Below are 17500 nucleotides of genomic sequence, written 5' to 3' on the forward strand. Positions count from 1 at the left end.
TGGTAGGGAGTCTGCTTTCGAAGACTGGTAAATTATCTGAATAGACGACTGGAGAGGAGTGGTGTGTAGAGTCCCTATAGACGACTGGCAAAGCGGCTGTGTATAGGACTGGAAAGGACCCTGTATGGACGACTGGCAGAAGTCTGTATAGATGACTGGTAAAGCATCTGTTTGGACTAAGAAATATGTAGCGACTTCTTTCAAGAATTAAGATTCTGTTAAGAATTCGTCTGTACAGACGACTGGTAGGCTGCAGCGAGGATATTTATTCTTTCCAAATTTCTCTCGGTGCAGCTCCCTCAAGCGAACTTTAATTTTATGTTCGTCTTCTTTGTTTGCAAAAATTTAACATTTTCCTAGCTGGCTGTGTGTTGTTAACAAGAGATCTTAAGGGACTAAAGAAATACAAAAAGAAATCAAAAGAACAAAACAACAACAAAACAACTTAAAACGCAAATTACAAGCACGGCTTAAAGAAAACAAAACGACGTTCAGAGAACCAGGAAAAAATGTGGTGCACGTAAAAATAGGAGCGCCCCCATTCAAGAGTAAATCATTGGCTTTGTTTTCGTTTTTTTCTGCTCTACGCCTAAGAAGGCAGGCAAAGGTAGCTAAGTAAAGTTTTCTGGAAATTCTTTGGCATTACAAGAAAACGAAGTTGTCAATTTGCAAAAGCAGAATAAATTTCTATTGTTGAGCACTGGTGACGAATGAATGCAAACGACAAATTGCCAAGAAGTTCTGTGGCTGGCTGGCAGAAACATGGGTGAATGAATTGCGCAACAAGCGTAAAGAAATAAATGAATGAGTGAGGGAACGAACGAGCGAGTTTGCCAGTGAGTGAGTGAATTATGGCGTGGTCGTAACTGTAGAAAATTGCTAAATTAATAATATTTTAGAGCTTCTGGAAAATTGTGGCTGTTATTAAGTGGTTGTAGAATTTATTTACAGCTACCGCACGGATAATATTGGGGATAATTCATAGAGCAGCAATGATGACAACTTCTTTACTTTGGAGACAGTAGACTATTCAGGGGATTTGGGAGCTGCAGAACCAAAAATATGTTAATGTAAATAAACGACTTGTGAGTTCTTTGACATAAAAATTTATTTAGCCGTTTCTAATCCCTTACAAGGTCTTCAGTTTCTTGATTCTCATATCAACAAGTGTTACAATATCAATTCCTAAAATCTCACAACGTACCATGGCCCTATTGCCAACTGCAATACCATATATGAGTCCCACTCTTGGCCACATATGTGGTGTGTTGGTAGCTGGAGCCAAAGTGGCTGACCACAAACAATTCTCGTAGTAGAAGAAACCTTCTATACCCTGGCAAATATTTATTGTTATTCTTTGTCATGGTCATGTGATTTATAACAAGAGAGTGGCGGAATAAGTGTCACATGTTGCTTTTTAGTGCCACACAATGCCAGAACTTGGCTATTATGGGACATTATGGCCAAACACACACTTGTGTAAGAGTTATATTTAAATGTAACTATCAACTTCATTTGGTCAACAAAATTGTGGAACAAAAAAAAATTCTTTACGTTTTTATAAGTTAATCTTAAAGGGAAAAATAGAAAATAAAGGAAAATTATCAGGGACGGGATGTACCTGAAATCGATCTTTGTGCAAATCGTGATTTTAGGAGGTTAAAGGGTTCTGAAGGTAATTTCTTTTGTGGAAATACTTCTAGGATACTTTCTAGAAATATGTCAGTTTTACACATAAAACAATGTTATCTACAAAAGCCATGATGAGGGATGTTTGTATATGCAATGAACTTTAGTCCCACGTTGGGCGCCATATGTATTTGATATAAGACCAACTTCAATTTTGAAGGAGTCTAGTACACCAATGTCTCCTACTCGGTTATCTAAACCCCGAAAATTGTCGGGGACGGAATGGACCTGCAATAAGAGGTCAAAAGGTTTTGAAGGTGTTTTATTATTTTTATTTATTTTTGGAAAATACTTCTAGGATTTCTAGAAATCAGTCCGTTCTACACAGACAACAAAGTTATCTATAAAAGTCATGATGATGGATATTTGTATATGCAACGAACTTCATTCCCACGTTGGGCGCCATAAGTTTTGATGTAAAACCAACTTCAATTTTGAAGGAGTCTGGTGCTCCAATGTCTCCTACTCGGTGCCCTGGACCCCGAAAATTGTCGGGGACGGAATGAACCTGAAATCGGATACTTTACTTTTATACTTTTAGGATTTATAGAAATCGGTCCGGTTCACACATAAAATAAAGTTATCTACAAAAGCCATGATGAGGGATATTTGTACGTGGAACGAACTTCAGTCCCACGTTGGCCGCCATCGGTGTTGAGTATAAGACAAACTTCAACATTGAAGGAGTCTTTTGCACCAATGTCTCCCACTCGGTGCTCTGGACGCCGGAAATTATCTTGGACGGACTTTGTATGAATCGTGATTATAGGAGGTCAAAAGGCTTTGAAGGTTTTTTTTTTTTTTTTGAAAATTCTTCTAGGATTTCTAGAAATCAGTTCGGTTTACACATAAAGTTATCTATAAAATCCATAATGAGGGATATTTGTATATGTAACGAACTCCAGTCCCACGTTGGGCGCCATAGATGTTGAGTATAAGACAAACTTCAAGTTTGAAAAAGTCTTGTGCACCAATGTCTCCCACTCGGTGCTCTGGACGCCGAAAATTGTCGGGGACGGACTTTGTGTGAATCGTGATTATAGGAGGTCAAAAGGCGTTGAAGGTGTTTTTTTTTTTTTTGGAAAATACTTTTAGAATTTCTAGAAATCAGTCCGGTTACACATAAAATAAAGTTATCCATAAAATCCATAATGAGGGATATTTGTATATGTAACGAACTCCAGTCCAACGTTGGGCGCCATAGGTGTTGAGTATAAGACAAACTTCAACTTAGGAGGACTCTAGTGTACCCACGTTTACTACTTGGGACCCTAGGCCCACGTTGGGCGCCATTTTAAGTATGAAATTCAGAAAACATACAAAGACATGAAATTTTGGAGGCTCCATGGAAAACTAAAAAATGGTCTCATTTGCATAAGAACATAGAAGATATATATATATATCTAGAGTTGGTAGAGATATTAGAAGCAGAGGGAAAGGGTGGTATATCCATATTCCATATCTAAGTTTGCAATATACCAGTTTGGACGAAATCGGACGGGCACAGCTAGATCGACAGTTATTTATATGAGGTACTTTTTGACCGTATCTCATGATATATACCTTTTGCAAATGTTCCACGCGGAAGGTCCTTAGGCATTTGAGGAGATATTTAATTTTTATTGGTCTTCTGTAAAAAAAGACCCCTTATGTAATAAACCCCTTTGATTTTTGTTTCAGGTAAGGCTACCTACGGTCATATGTCCATGTCATCGTATATAGGGTCTACTCGAAAAAATAACGTCGGAAAATGAGTTAGAGAATCTCACTACTGATTTCTAGTAAGAAGGCCTAGAAGAACTTTTGGTCTTCCATGTAACCTGGAAGACCTTTCGGTCTCTTTGGAGCCTAGATGACCCACAGGTCTGTTATGGAACCTAGAAGACTTTCAGATGCAGCTTATAAAACCTTCTCATCTCTTATAGACCTAATATGACCTTCTTGAATACTTTTTGGTCTTGTATGAAGCCTAAAAGACTCTCTAGTCCTCTATGGAGCCTTGAAAATGTTCTGGTCCTCTATAGAGCCTAGATGAGTTTCTTGTCTTCTGGAGCCTAGAAGAACTGCTGTTCTTCTATGGAACCAGGAAGAACTTCTGGTTTTCTTTCTGGCCTTCAATAACATCTGAAGTACCTTCCGGTTTTCTATGGAGCCCAGAAAACCTTCTTGTCTTGTAAGGAGCCTTCTACGGAGCCAGACGATATTTTGGTCTTCTAAGGAGCCTAGAAGAACTTCGGGAGCCTGCAATACGACTTATATACAAGAAGTCAATTGTGGAAACTCAACGTGCTTTTAAAACATTAAAAAATGTGAAAAGTGTGCCTTCTAAGAACACCATTAAGCGCTTATACGAAAAATTTTCGACTGGTAAGGCTCTTTCTAATCTGAAGAGGCCATATAAAAGTCGACCAAGGCGATCGGCCGAGAATATCGCTGCCGTACGAGCCAGTGTTGAGAGGTCCCCAAGAACATCCCAAAAACGCCGTTCTCAGTAGTTGGGCATGGCTCGGTCCACTTTACAACGGATTATTCGCATTAATTTGCATTTGTTCCCGTACAAAATTCAATTTACGCAAAGAATGTTGCCTGCGGACAAGCCTCGTCGATTGGAATGGGCCCAAAGGGCCCAAAGGTCCGTCGAATATGGGCAACCCTGTATAGGAAGAATACTATAGCCTGTTTCATAGAAAACCTCCGGTTTTTCTATGAGGAAGACCTCTTTCTCTTCTAAAATTTACACAAATTGGTCGTCTTAAAATAAGACCCCTCTAAAACAGGAGATAGTTGCGAATAGAAGACTTTCTGATCTACTATGGAGCCTAGAAGATTTTCTAGTCCGCTATGGAGCCTTTAAGACATTTTGGTCTTCTATAGAGCGTAGAAGACATGGTCTCCTATGGAGCCTATGAAACCTTCTGGTCTTCTATGGAGCTTACAAGACCCTTTAGTGCACTATGGAGCCAAAATGATTTTCTTGTCTTCTGTGGAGCCTAGAAGAACTGCTGGTCTTCTACGGAACCAAGATGAACTACTGGTCTTCTATGAAGAAGACCTCCTGGTCTTATTTGTGGCATAGAATACCTTCTGGCTTTTATGCAGCCTAGAAGCCGTCTGTCTTCTTTGTAGCCTAAAATACATTCTGGTCTTATATGCAGCCTTGAAAACCTTCGAGTTTTCCTTGAAATCCAGAATAAGTTGTTTATTAGCCTATAAGACATTCTGGCCTTCTATATAACCTAAAGTACCTTCCGGTTTTATATGGAGCCTAGAAGACCCTTCTATGGAGCCAGACGATCTTTTGGTTTTCTATGGAGCCTAAGAACCTTATGTGCTAAAAACTCCTCTTTGCCATGCCAAAGACTACCTGCTGCGCCCACGTTTAAGAAGGAGACCACAGATCACTGTACGTAAAAAACAAACAAACTTAAAAAGTCAAATAGTCACCTTCTTTTTCCATTTAAACACTACTATTTCAGTTTTAAATGGATATTTGTATAAAAATAAAAATAAAAAAGTCACTTGAAGACAACTCAATTCAGCGGTTTCCAACTTCAGTTTCGCCATACAGAGAGTAAAGTGACCATTTAGAGTATTGCTACTATTTAGTTCATTCATTCATTTATTTTCCCTTTTCGGAAATGAGCAGAAGCGCAGTGGCAAAGAAAACTTTTAGTTCCTCTGCCGAAAGAAGAAAACAAAAACGACAAGTAATGTCATGGCTTTTGGATTTTTGCCTTTGCGTTTCGAAGGTCTTGGCCAGCTGGGCTGACAACAAAAGGCTTGTTCTTAATATGGTCCGCTATGAAGATTGTTTTTCTTTTTCTTCCTCTCGGCTACTTCCCTACAACTTTTCTTAAGTTTTACTTATTCGACTCCGTGATTTCATTTCATTTTGTCGCCGTGTTCGTGGTCAGTAATAAGCAGTAGCTGCTGTTCGGCGGTAGTTACTGGTTTCGGTTTCGCTAAATGATTTTTGCTCGTTCAATGGAACGTTGATTATTGTTAATGGCATATTATGCGTTGCCATGTTTTCGAAGTAAAGTTGGTGGCCCAACAAACATCTGGGACAAAGGAGTCAACAATGTATTCATTCATTCATTCACTTCTTCTTCTTTTTTTGGGCAAATAAAAACCAGAGCACTTTGCCCAAAAAAGGAAATTTACTTACTTCACAGGTCCGATAGATTTCTTTTCCACAAAACCATCTCCACCATAAGTGTGGCACGCAACAGTATTGTGAAAATTATTCGAGTCTGGTCAGAGAGAAAAAAAAACTATAACAATGAACTGTTTTTTTTTTCTGCTCCTCCGCTTGGTTATGGTCAATATCACTCGTCGTCGGAGGGGTTCTTGCGTTTGGGCATTGGGTGTTCCACTCACTTGGCTACATCACCCTTTGGTATGGCTCTCATAGCTGCCATGATATGTATTTAAGTTATCGGAAATGATTCGGTAGTTTTTTTCTTTGTGCTGTTATCTTAACATAAATATAATGCTTCAATGATTTCAATTTGAGCTTTGCAAAAGCGGGAGTTTTTCTGGTAGTTTTTTGTGTTAGCTTTAAGAAATTACCTTGACCCGTCTTAATGGAGAGTTCAAGGGAATATTGGAAGCAGAGAATGAAAACACAATGAATTTAGCTTACTTTAAGTCTCCTATGGACCGATCGAAAAGCTTCAGCTATCCCATGGACCGATAGAAGAGCTTCATCTCACCTATGGACCGATAGAAGAGCTTCATATCACCTATGGACCGATAGAAGAGCTTCAGCTCTCCTATGGACCGAGAGAAGAGCTTCAGCTCTCCTATGGACCGAGAGAAGAGCTTCAGCTCTCCTATGGACCGAGAGAAGAGCTTCAGCTCTCCTATGGACCGAGAGAAGAGCTTCAGCTCTCCTATGGACCGAGAGAAGAGCTTCAGCTCTCCTATGGACCGAGAGAAGAGCTTCAGCTCTCCTATGGACCGATAGAAGAGCTTTATCTATCCTATGGACCGATCGAAAAGCTTCAGCCGATAAAATAGCTTCAGCTCTTCTATGGACCGATAGAAGACCTCCAGCTCTCCTATGGCCCGATAGAAAAGCTCCAGCTGTCCTATGGATCGATAGAAGAGCTTCAGCTGCCCTATGGACCGATAGAAGAGCTTCAGCTCTCCTAGGGACCGATAGAAGAGCTCCAGCTCTCCTATGGACCGATAGAAGAGCTCCAGCTCTCCTATGGACCGATAGAAGAGCTCCAGCTCTCCTATGGACCGATAGAAGAGCTCCAGCTCTCCTATGGACCGATAGAAGAGCTCCAGCTCTCCTATGGACCGATAGAAGAGCTCCAGCTCTCCTAGGGACCGATAGAGGAGCTCCAGCTCTCCTATGGACCGATAGAAGAGCTCCAGCTCTCCTATGGACCGATAGAGGAGCTCCAGCTCTCCTATGGACCGATAGAAGAGCTCCAGCTCTCCTATGGACCGATAGAAGAGCTCAAGCTCTCCTATGGACCGATAGAAAAGCTCCAGCTCTCCTATGAACCGATGGAAGAGCTCCAGCTCTCTTGTGGACCGATGGAAGAGCTCCAGCTCTCCTACGGGACGATAGAAGAGCTTTAACTGGCCTATGGACTTATAGAAGCGCTTCAGCTCTCCTATGGGACGATAGAAGAGCCTTAGCCGGCCTATGGAACGATAGTTTCAGTTCTCTTCTTCTGATCGTCTATGAAGCCTGGAAGACCTTTTCGTCTTCTTTTAGTCTAGAAGACCTTCTGGTCTTCTATGGAACCTAGAAGACCTTTTGGTGTTCTATGGAGCCTAGAAGACCTTCCGGCCTTCAGCTCTTCTAGTCTTCCATGGAGCTTAGAAAACCTTTTGGTCGTCAATTGGGTCTAGAAGACCTTCTAGTATTTTATGAAGAATATAAGACTTCCTGGTTTCCCATGGAGCCTAATATACCTTCTGGTTTCCTATGGATCGTAGAAGACCTTGAGCTCTTCTAGCGAGCCTAGAAGAACTGAAGCTCCATTACGAAACCTAGAAGAACTTCTGGTCTTCTATGGAGTTTAGAAGACCATCTAGTCTTCTATGAAGGCCTTGGCCTTTAATGATGCCTAGAAAACCTTCTGGTTTTCTGTGAAGCCAAGAAAACCTTCCAGTATTCTGTGAAGTCAAGAAAACTTTCTGGTCTTCTATGGAGCCTTGAAGATTTTCTGGTCTTCTATGGAGCATGGAAGACTCTCTGGTCTTTCATGAAGCCTGGAAAACGTTCTGGTCTTTTATTGGGCTTAGAAGACTATCTGTTCTTCTATTGGGTCTAGAAGACCATTTGTTCTTCTATGGAGCCTAGAACACCTTTAGCTCTTCTGTGAAGCCCAGATGACCCTCAGCTCTTCTATGGTGGCATTGCAGACTTTCAGCTCCTCTGATCTACTATGAAGCCTAGAATATCTTTTGGTCTTCTGGTCTTCGATGGAGCCAAGAAGACCTTCTGGTCTTCTAAGAAGTCTAAGAATCATATGTTGAACTACATGATCCTCTCAAAGATGACTAATGACTCTCTTCTTTTCTTTCTTTTCTTCAATTTCCTTATTTACATTGATTGAAAAATTATGCAATACATAATTAAAAAGCAAGAAAAAGCGAAATTACCCCCCTATTCGAAAGTAATCTCAAATCGATCTATGATCCTCGACAACTTTTCAATTATCCTACTTTAAAAATAAATACACACTCACAACTCTATTAGACATTATTAAAAACGTTTAATCTTTGAGATTAAAATCTGTATTCATGCGTATTTAGGTCGTCATCCATGCCATGTTGTAGCCATGGATGAATGAGGATGAGGATCTGAAAAAGTCAGGTTCCATGAATTGTAGGCAAAGTAGCAGAAACAGGCAAGTGCTGTATGTGAGCGAAAACAACGCCACCGTTTAACCACTTTAAGAGGAGTTTGTTGCTGCCATTAGCCATATTTTATTTGGTACTGTTTGCACATTTTTTTCAGACCAGCATCTGTGGGTTAGCGACGATGATCGTAGAGCAAAAAATTTCACAAACAGCCAGCTTGGAGCTCTTATCTATATAACCTAAAGAGGATAAAGAGGATGATCGTATGCATAAGACGGAAGTAAGTTATGAGGTTTTTTTTTTGGTCGGCGAAGAGATCTATTATCGAATTTTGAGAAAGTATTGAAGTATTGAAGAAGATTTTAACTTTCATTTGTTGTTTTTTTTTAATTTAATGTTTGTTTTTAGATTTTCTTGGCGAAAATATTGACTCTAACTTACCTTGTTTTGTTGACGTTTCCTTTTCTCACCAGTTGATTCTTTGTTTCCGCTACCACTACTACTGGCTGAAGTCGATTCCTGTTGTCCCTCAATCTTTTGACGATCTGGAAAATTGAAAAGATAGTTAATTTATGATTTCGCTTCTAATATCCCTTGAAATAATATTAATTCAAAAAGTCCACCTATGGTGGTTCTGAGAGGTCTTTAAAGAATATTCTTTACAAATCCACGTTTATGGACCTGATAGTCCTTGAAAAATATTCTTTAAAAATCCATTTGTATGGTCCTTTGAATATATTCTTTGAAAGATCTCTGATGATACTTACATTTCGCTTCAATTTCCTCATCATCCAAGAGTAAAGATACCACTTCCTTTGGCTTCAGAGTGTCGGGTTTGAAATTACCGCCACTAATAACCATGCGTTGGATCTATAAATAAAAACAAAAGAAAAAAAATATATATAAATTTAATTATAGCCTCAAATATTGAATATGAAAACAAATAGTTTCAGAAAGAAATATGCAAATGACATTGGGCGCCACTTTGTAGCAACAATATAAACGCCCTTAAAATATATCAAATAATAACCAAACCCCCAACAATTTTAGTCTTTGAAAGAGGAAGTAAACGAAAAAAAAAAATGAATATCAATCATAACCCAAAAAAAAAAAATGCCGATCGTAACCCGAATCAGCCAACGGATGATAATTATCTTTGAAATAAATTCTAAAAGGGTTTTTTTTCATAATTCAAAAGAATTCAAATAAGAAACCCCGAAATAACGAAACCTTACATTTAAGAAACAAAATCGACGATCGAAAAACAGCATTTCAAAAGTGTTAAAGTGGTCCTAATCAATATTTAACCCCTTCTTAACGAAGTGAAGTAGCAACAACAACAGCAAGAGAATTTATGAATGAGTAACCCTTGAAAATGATCATCACGGGCATACATTGAAAAAAACGGCCACCAAAGGGGAGAGGAAGAAGGTTTTATACCAAAACTTTAAGGCGTAGATAATTTGGAACAGTGGAACGAAATAGGGAGAAGGTAGGTGTAAAAGAAAGATATAACAAATGTTATGAAGGTTCTCCAGACTAACAGTAAGAGGTCAGGTAAGTAGTTTTTATAAACGAGGTCAAAGGAAACCTTGATAGAAACGGAAGACGGCTTACCAGGCCTCTACACTGGAATTAACGACTAGTAAGTAGTCAGTATATAAGGGTGATACATTGAGGTCCTTTACCAGCCCTCTACAAGGTAAAAAACTGCAACCAAATTCAGACTGCTGTCATATCTAAGCCACTCGTCCGACAGCTGTTAAAATCTTTCCAGTGACAGCTCTTATATTGTTTACAAGCGTACAAAAGCATTATGGTGAGAATTTTCCAGAAAAAAAGTTAATCGTGATGCGTGATTTCTTTATATTTGGCTGGAAAACCACAAGTGGCTATCGTTAGAGCACTCCAGCATTTAAATGTGAATAAATCTTTTGTGTCTCGTACCATCGCTCGTTACCGTGATACTGGTAGCGTAGCCCGACGTCAAGAATATGGACGGAAAAAACAGCAACATCAGTAGAAATGGTTCGAAAAGTAAAAAGGCGACTTGATATAAAACCGCGTCGCAGTGGCCGAAAATGGCTTGTGAGCTGAACATATCGCAATATTCCATTCGGCAAATATTAAAAAAATGAGCTCAGGGTAAAGCCATTGAAATTCCAAAAAGTGCAAGAACTTACACCGCAACGGAAAGAAAATAGACTCAAAAGAGCTCAAGAGTTGCTTCGCTTGGCCGATAGTGTTGAACTGCCGAGTTTGGTATTCTCCGATGAGAAAAAATTCGTTGGCTAGCAGTTTTTAAATAAACAAAATGACCGTGTTTACTTGCCAAAGAGTTCCGCTAAAAATGTGCACTCAAGTGCCGGCCATGGTGATGGTGTGGGTCGCCATAACAGCCGATGGTCGCTCTCTGCTCGTATTAATCGACCATGGAATTAGAATAAATGCCAAATATTATCGCGAAAATATTCTGGAGGGTGTATTAAAGCCTTGGGCACGCAAATATTTTGGCCGTAGACCTTGGACATTCCAACAGGACTCAGCACCATCGCACTCAGCACGCGCCACCCAAGAATGGTTGCAAAATGAGGTTCCTCGCTTCTTCTCCAGTGGGCCAAAATACCTCAGAGCAACATTGGGGCAGCGTGTGACGGTTTCATTGGCCACTGTTGTTTGAAGGCCATAATTCGTGCCAAAGGTGGCCAATTCGAAGAAATATAAACTTATTCTAAAATTTGATGCTATTTCCGACATTTTTTGATGACAGTTAAGGCGTATGAATAGATGGCTGGTATGGCGTCTGAATAGACGGCTGGTGAGGCTTTTGAATAGACATCTGGTAAGGCATGTGAATAAACGGCGGGTAATGTATCCGAACAGACGGCTGGTAAGGTGTTGAATAGACGATTGGTAATGTGTCTCTATAGACTCCTGGTAAGGTGTCTATAAAGACTCCTGGTAAGGTGTATTTGTAGACTCCTGGTAAGGTATCTTTATAAACTCCTGGTAAGGTGTCTTCATAGACTCCTGGTAAGGTCACCCTATAGACTCCTGGTAAGGTGATTCTACAGACTCCTGGTAAAGTGACTCCTTACAGACTCCTGGTAAGGTGTCTTTATAGACTCCTGGTAAGGAGTTTTTATAGACTCTTGGTAAGGTGTCTCTATAGACTCCTGATAAGGTGTTTCTATAGACTTCTGGTAAGGTTTCTTTATAGACTCCTGGAAAGGCATCTCTATAGACTCCTGGTAAGGTATATTTATTGACACCTGGTAAGGTGTCTTTGTGGACTCCTCTTAAGGTGTCTTTATAGACTCCTGGTAAGGTGTCTTTAAAGACTCCTGTTAAGGTGTATTTGTAGACTCCTGGTAAGGTATCTTTATAAACTCCTGGTAAGGTGACTTTATGGACTCCTGGTGGGGTGTCTCTCTAGACTCCTGGTAAGGTGTCTCCCTAGACTCCTGGTAAGGTGTCTTTATAGACTGTTAGTAATGTGCCTTTATAGACTGCTGGAAAGATGTCTCTATAGACTCCTGGTAATGTGTCTCTATAGGGTCCTAGTAAGGGATCTTTATGGACTCCTGGTAAGGTGTCTCTATAGACTCTTGGTAAGGTCACTCTATAGACGCCTGGTAAGATGACTCTCTACAGACTCCTGGTAAGGTGATTCCTTACAGACTCCTGGTAAGGTGTCTCTAAAGACCCCGGGTAAGGTCTCTCTATAGACTCCGGGTAAGGTCTATCTATAGACTCCTGGTATGGTGTCTCTATAGGCTCCTGTAAGGTGTTTCTATAGACTTCTGGTAAGGTTTCTTTATAGACTCCTGGAAAGGCATCTTTATAGACGCCTGGTAAGGTGTCTTCATAGACTCCTGGTAAGGTCATCCTATAGACTCCTGGTAAGGTGACTCTCTACAGACTCCTGGTAAGTTGACTCCTTACAGACTCCTGGTAAGGTGTCTTTATGGACTACTGGTAGACTCCGGATAATGCCTCTCTATAGACTCCTGGTAAGGTGTCTTTATAGACTGCTAGTAAAGTAAGGTGTCTCTATAGACTGCTAGTAAAATAAGGTGTCCTATAGACTCCTGGTAAGGTGTCTTTATGGACTCTGGATAAGATGTCTCTATAGACGACTGGTAAGGTGTCTCAAAAACGAGATTACCAAAAAGACGCGTTGCAAGGAGTCTATGCAGAACTCCTCGTGAGGAGTCTGAATATATGTCTGGTAATGTACCTCCATCTGGAAAGGATTCTCAATAGATTCTCAATAGGTGATTCCTTACAGACTCCTGGTAAGGTGTCTCTATAGGCTCCTGTAAGGTGTCTCTATAGACTTCTGGCAAGGTTTCTTTATAGACTCCTGGAAAGGCATCTTTATAAACTCCTGGAAAGGCATCTCTATAGACTCCTGGTAAGGTAACTCCTTACAGGCTCCTGGTAAGGTGTCTTTATAGACTCCTGGTAAGGTGTCTTTATGGACTCCTAGTAGACTCCGGATAATGCCTCTCTATAGACTCCTGGTAAGGTGTCTCTATAGACGTCTGTAAGGTGTTCTAGTAGACACCTGCTAAAATGCATCATTATACGCCTGCTAAAGTATCTCTGCAGAAGTTAGAAGTAGCCTTTACAGGCACCTCATAAAGAGTCTTAATACTTGTTTGGTAAGGTAATTCAATATTAATCTGGTAAGGAGGCTCAAGAGATGTCTGATAAGTAGTCTTTGAACACCTGATAAGAGGCGATTTGTAAGTCGAATAGTACTTAAAAATGGAAGTTTCCAATTCGTTCCACTGTCTCTAATTTGAGTAGGTTTCAATATCAAAACTGTAACAAAATAATACAAAAATAACAACAACAACAGCCAAAGCCAGGGCGTAACAGATATGTCGCCTACCACAGAAGCGATCGACAAAAACAACGAAAAAACACAACAATAACGCTGAACTTAAATACTAGGTGGAGGGGGAAAAAAGAAGGCTGTATAATTAGTTTCCGGTAAGAAGATACTGGCACCGGGGCAGGCAAGAGACAAGCAGACAGACAATTGAGGAAAAAATACTCAAACTAGGAGTGAGTTGAACAAAAAAGCAAAACACGGAGACGTAGATCAGTGATCATATTCCTTATTAAAATATTCCACACCCTTTCCCCCCTTAGTCCCCTACCCCCTTACATAAAATTAATGAATGAATGAAAATAATGAATGAATAAAATTTGTTGTAACCCCTTCAGTTTCACTATCAAATAGCCTTACTCTGCACCACAAACTACAAGTTCCCTAAGGAGAATGATAATCGCAGCTTGGGAGGTATTATCCCGCCTCAACTGCAAGAAGTAGTGGCAAAAACCAAAAGCTTAGCTGGCCACATCACATACATAATTATTATGTTACACTTTAGGTTTTTTTGCTGTTGTTGTCGTACTTATTGTTGTAGGTTCTTGATAAAGCATAAAAACCTCCCAACAACATTCAATGAATGAATGAATGAATGAATGAAGTGAGTGAAAAAAAAAACGCCAACGAAGTTCTGCTGCACTTTTGAGGTTATTTCAATTGTTTCCTGAATAAAAACACGTGCCTAACTAATATGCGGGCACAACTAAGTACCTCAACATCGGATACGATTGGATTTCGCTAAATGACAGCTAAAAAACAGCAGCAGCAACAACAACAGCATAGGATGTTGTATCTTGTTTTTGTTCTGTATTTTGTTTGTTTTAAATCTGTGGTTAATTCGTTCATTCATGATGATCGGATTCGAATGCGTAGTACCTGTTCCATAAGTTTGTGCTTCTGTCTGCTCTAAAGTCATCCAGAATGACAATCACAGTTGTCATTTCGAGAAACCGCAATTATATTCCATAAAATGTAATAAAAGGAAGGAGAATGGAACTGGGAAGTAGACATTACAGGAGGTGAGCCTAACCTAAGGAACCTACATAGACGTAAGACAAAGACGTCAAAATAGACAAAGGGACTACTTATAGGGGGGTCGTTAAAGAGTCTACTAGAAGAATGTCATAGACAACTGGTAAGGGACAATATATAGAACTCGTTGCTATAAAGGGGATTGGTAAGGAGTCGGTAATGTGGTGGTAAGACGTCTTTATAGACGACTGGAAATATGTCTATATAAACGCTATGTAAGGTGCCACTCTCTTAAGGTGTGCCCATAGGCTACTGTTAAAATGTCTCAATAGGCACATGGTAAGTTATCTCTACAGAAGCCTGGTAATTGGTAAGTATCCTGGTAAGGTGTCTCTATAGGCACTTGGTAAGGTATCACCATAGACCACTGAAACATTTTCTCTACGGACGCTTGGTATGTGTCTCCTTAGACGATTGGAAAGGTGTAAATGTTTCCTCCTCGTAAAGTGCCTCTGTAGAGCCCAGGAAAAGTTATCTGAATACGACTGGTAAGAAGTCATTGTGGTTGTATGGTAAGCTGTCTTAATAAACTACTGCTGAGGTGTCCATTTTGGTGCAGATTAAGAAGCTTGGTATGGCTAGATGAAATTGGTTGTACCATCCCCAAACGAATCTAGCCCACACTCTCGGAGAAGAGAACAATGTCGCTGATGTCATTGTCAAAACCTGATCTAAAACTTGTGTTGGGCATCATCACAGGTCACTGTAAGGTGAGGGCTATGACATCGAAATGGGACAGCGACGGCATTGACTACTGTAGGATCTGTCAAGATGAAGAAGAAATCGAGACAATCGAACACTTACTCTGTCACTGCCCAGCACTCATTAATGTGAGGCACAGGCTAGTGGGGGAACTAGTGTCACATGACTTGTCGTGTTTTTCTAACACTGACCCTGTAGTAATACTTCAACTAGCCAGAAGACTCAAGTGGCTAAAGACGACACGGCAAACTCCTCAGCCGTAGATTACACTCTACTACACTACCCTTTATCTTCATCTTCTCTATCAATCAGTGTTTCTTCTATCTCTCAAAACTCTTTTCTAGGATGAACACAATGGACCTATAGGTCTCCGAGTGGAGCGGTTGCCATATGGCAATCGCGCGTCCTTTAACCTAACCTAACCTTGGTATGGTGTCTCCACCGCTCTTAACTATGTCTTTTAGCATATCTGAGTGGAAAATCTAGTAAGGTATATATATAAGAACCCGGAAAGGTGTCGGAAGGTAAGTTATTTTTTATAGACGTAATTCCCCCCTACATACGTCTGGTAAGCTGTTCCTATAGACGCATTGTAAGGCGTCCGGTCTGGATTCACTAAAAGCGCCTGGAAGGTGCTTCTATTTAAGCCTAGTAAGGTGCGGCTGTAAGTACTTGGTCAGGTGTATTTACACACGCCTTGTCCTCTAAACGCCATGTAACCAGCCTATTTAGGAGCTTGAAATGGCGTCTCATGGTGGATCTATAGACTCTCGATTTTCAGATGCTTGGTAACGAGTTATTTTAAACTGTCTGGTAAGGAGTCTGGTAAGGTGTTTCCGTAAGTCTGTTGAGGATTCTTATAGATGCGAGGATCGATGGAAGACCAAACGGCTATCTAGCCCCATAGAAAACTAGAAGGTCTGCTAGGCTCCATAGTGCACCGAAAGGTTTTCTAGGCTTCAAAGAAGGCCAGAAGTTCTTCTAGGCTCCATAGAAGGTATTCTAGGCTCCACAGAGCACCAGAAGGTTTTCTAGGATCCATAGAGGACCCGAAGGTCTTCCAGGCTCCATATAAATCCAGTAAGTCTTCTAGGCTCCTTGGAAGACCAGAGGCTCTTCTGGGCTCAATAGAATGCCAGACGGTCTTCTGGGCTGTATAGAAGACCAGATAGTCTACTCGCATCTATAAAAGGAGGTATGGTGTCTCTATGGACACCCGGTTATCTGTCACTACCTATATGCCTAGTCTGTAAGGTGTTTCTATGGACAACTTCGTTTCTCAGACGCCTGCTAAGGTGAATCAAAAGGTGTGTCTCTAGAAGCCTGGTAAATTGCACTGTAACCAGTCTACTTAAAAGGTTGAAAAGGCCTCTTAACAGACGCCTAGAAAGGTGTCTCCATACACGCTTTATTTCAAGGTGTTTGGTAACGTGTTATTTTATGCTGGTAATGAGTCTGGTAAGGTGTTTTAATATATGTTTTATAACAAGGTACCACAGACGAATAAAAAAGTGAATCAAAGGACGTCGGTACAGTGTATTAACAGATGCTTAGTAGGTTGTCTGAATAGACGCCCTTTAGGATGACTCAATAGACTTGTATTAGGGCATTTATAAAGAGAACTGGTAAAGTGTATCTGGTAAGGTGTTCAATAGAAGTATAGATGCGGGGTATGGTGTCGCTATAGACGATTAGTAGTCCGTCTCTATTTAGATGCTTAGTAAGGTGTCACCTTAGACTGGAAAGGAATCTGGTAAGGTGTTTCTATGGACAACTTGTAACGAGGGATACACAGATTTCTGGCAATATATAGACGACTGGTAAGGTACCCTTATATGTACCTGGCAAAGTTTCTAGCAAAATATAAGGTTTTCACATAAAATATTAACATCGGCCCGTAACTTCGTCAGCGAAAAGTCAACCTTAAAATTTTAAAAAGGTCTTCAAAATCCTTCATTTTGAAGTTTATCTCTTCACCCAATACCAAATTGTACTAAATATAGTACTCTTTAGTACTTTTCGTGTACTTGTAGTACAATTTTCCAAAACCACATTTTCTTATAGTCCCACATCACAAACCAACTAGTAACGTGGACCCCAAAACATTTTTTATAAACAGTGAAAATGTAGCTTTCTTTTCTTTGTTAAATTTGAAGAAGAATATTTTTCTGTCTGACAGCATCCTTCTAAAATCATGTCATGCTTTAATTCGGTTTTTAATATATATGTATTCTTGACGTTTAGGCTTTCGACAGCTTCTAGGATACATAATAAATTTTATGATAAATAATTTTGTAGGATATTGTCTCTTCTATTTGAGTGACTTTTCGATGTAAACTTTCA

General features: G+C 40.1%; 1 protein-coding gene across 1 annotated transcript in view; it reads right to left on the reverse strand.

Moving 5' to 3' along the window:
* Positions 1 to 8961: 8961 nt before the first annotated feature.
* The window catches only part of LOC131805791 (chromatin-remodeling ATPase INO80-like), a gene marked incomplete at its 3' end in the record, with an annotated part of 79706 nt that continues 71167 nt past the window's right edge, over positions 8962 to 17500 (reverse strand). Inside the window, exons 11-12 of the mRNA XM_059129412.1 lie at positions 9288 to 9390; positions 8962 to 9065 (exon numbers count right to left, since the gene is read on the reverse strand). Coding sequence (XP_058985395.1) covers positions 8962 to 9065; positions 9288 to 9390 — 207 coding nt within the window. The remainder of the gene's footprint in view (positions 9066 to 9287; positions 9391 to 17500) is intronic.

Source organism: Musca domestica, unplaced genomic scaffold, assembly GCF_030504385.1.
Source record: "Musca domestica strain aabys unplaced genomic scaffold, Musca_domestica.polishedcontigs.V.1.1 604, whole genome shotgun sequence".
Lineage (NCBI taxonomy): Eukaryota > Metazoa > Arthropoda > Insecta > Diptera > Muscidae > Musca > Musca domestica.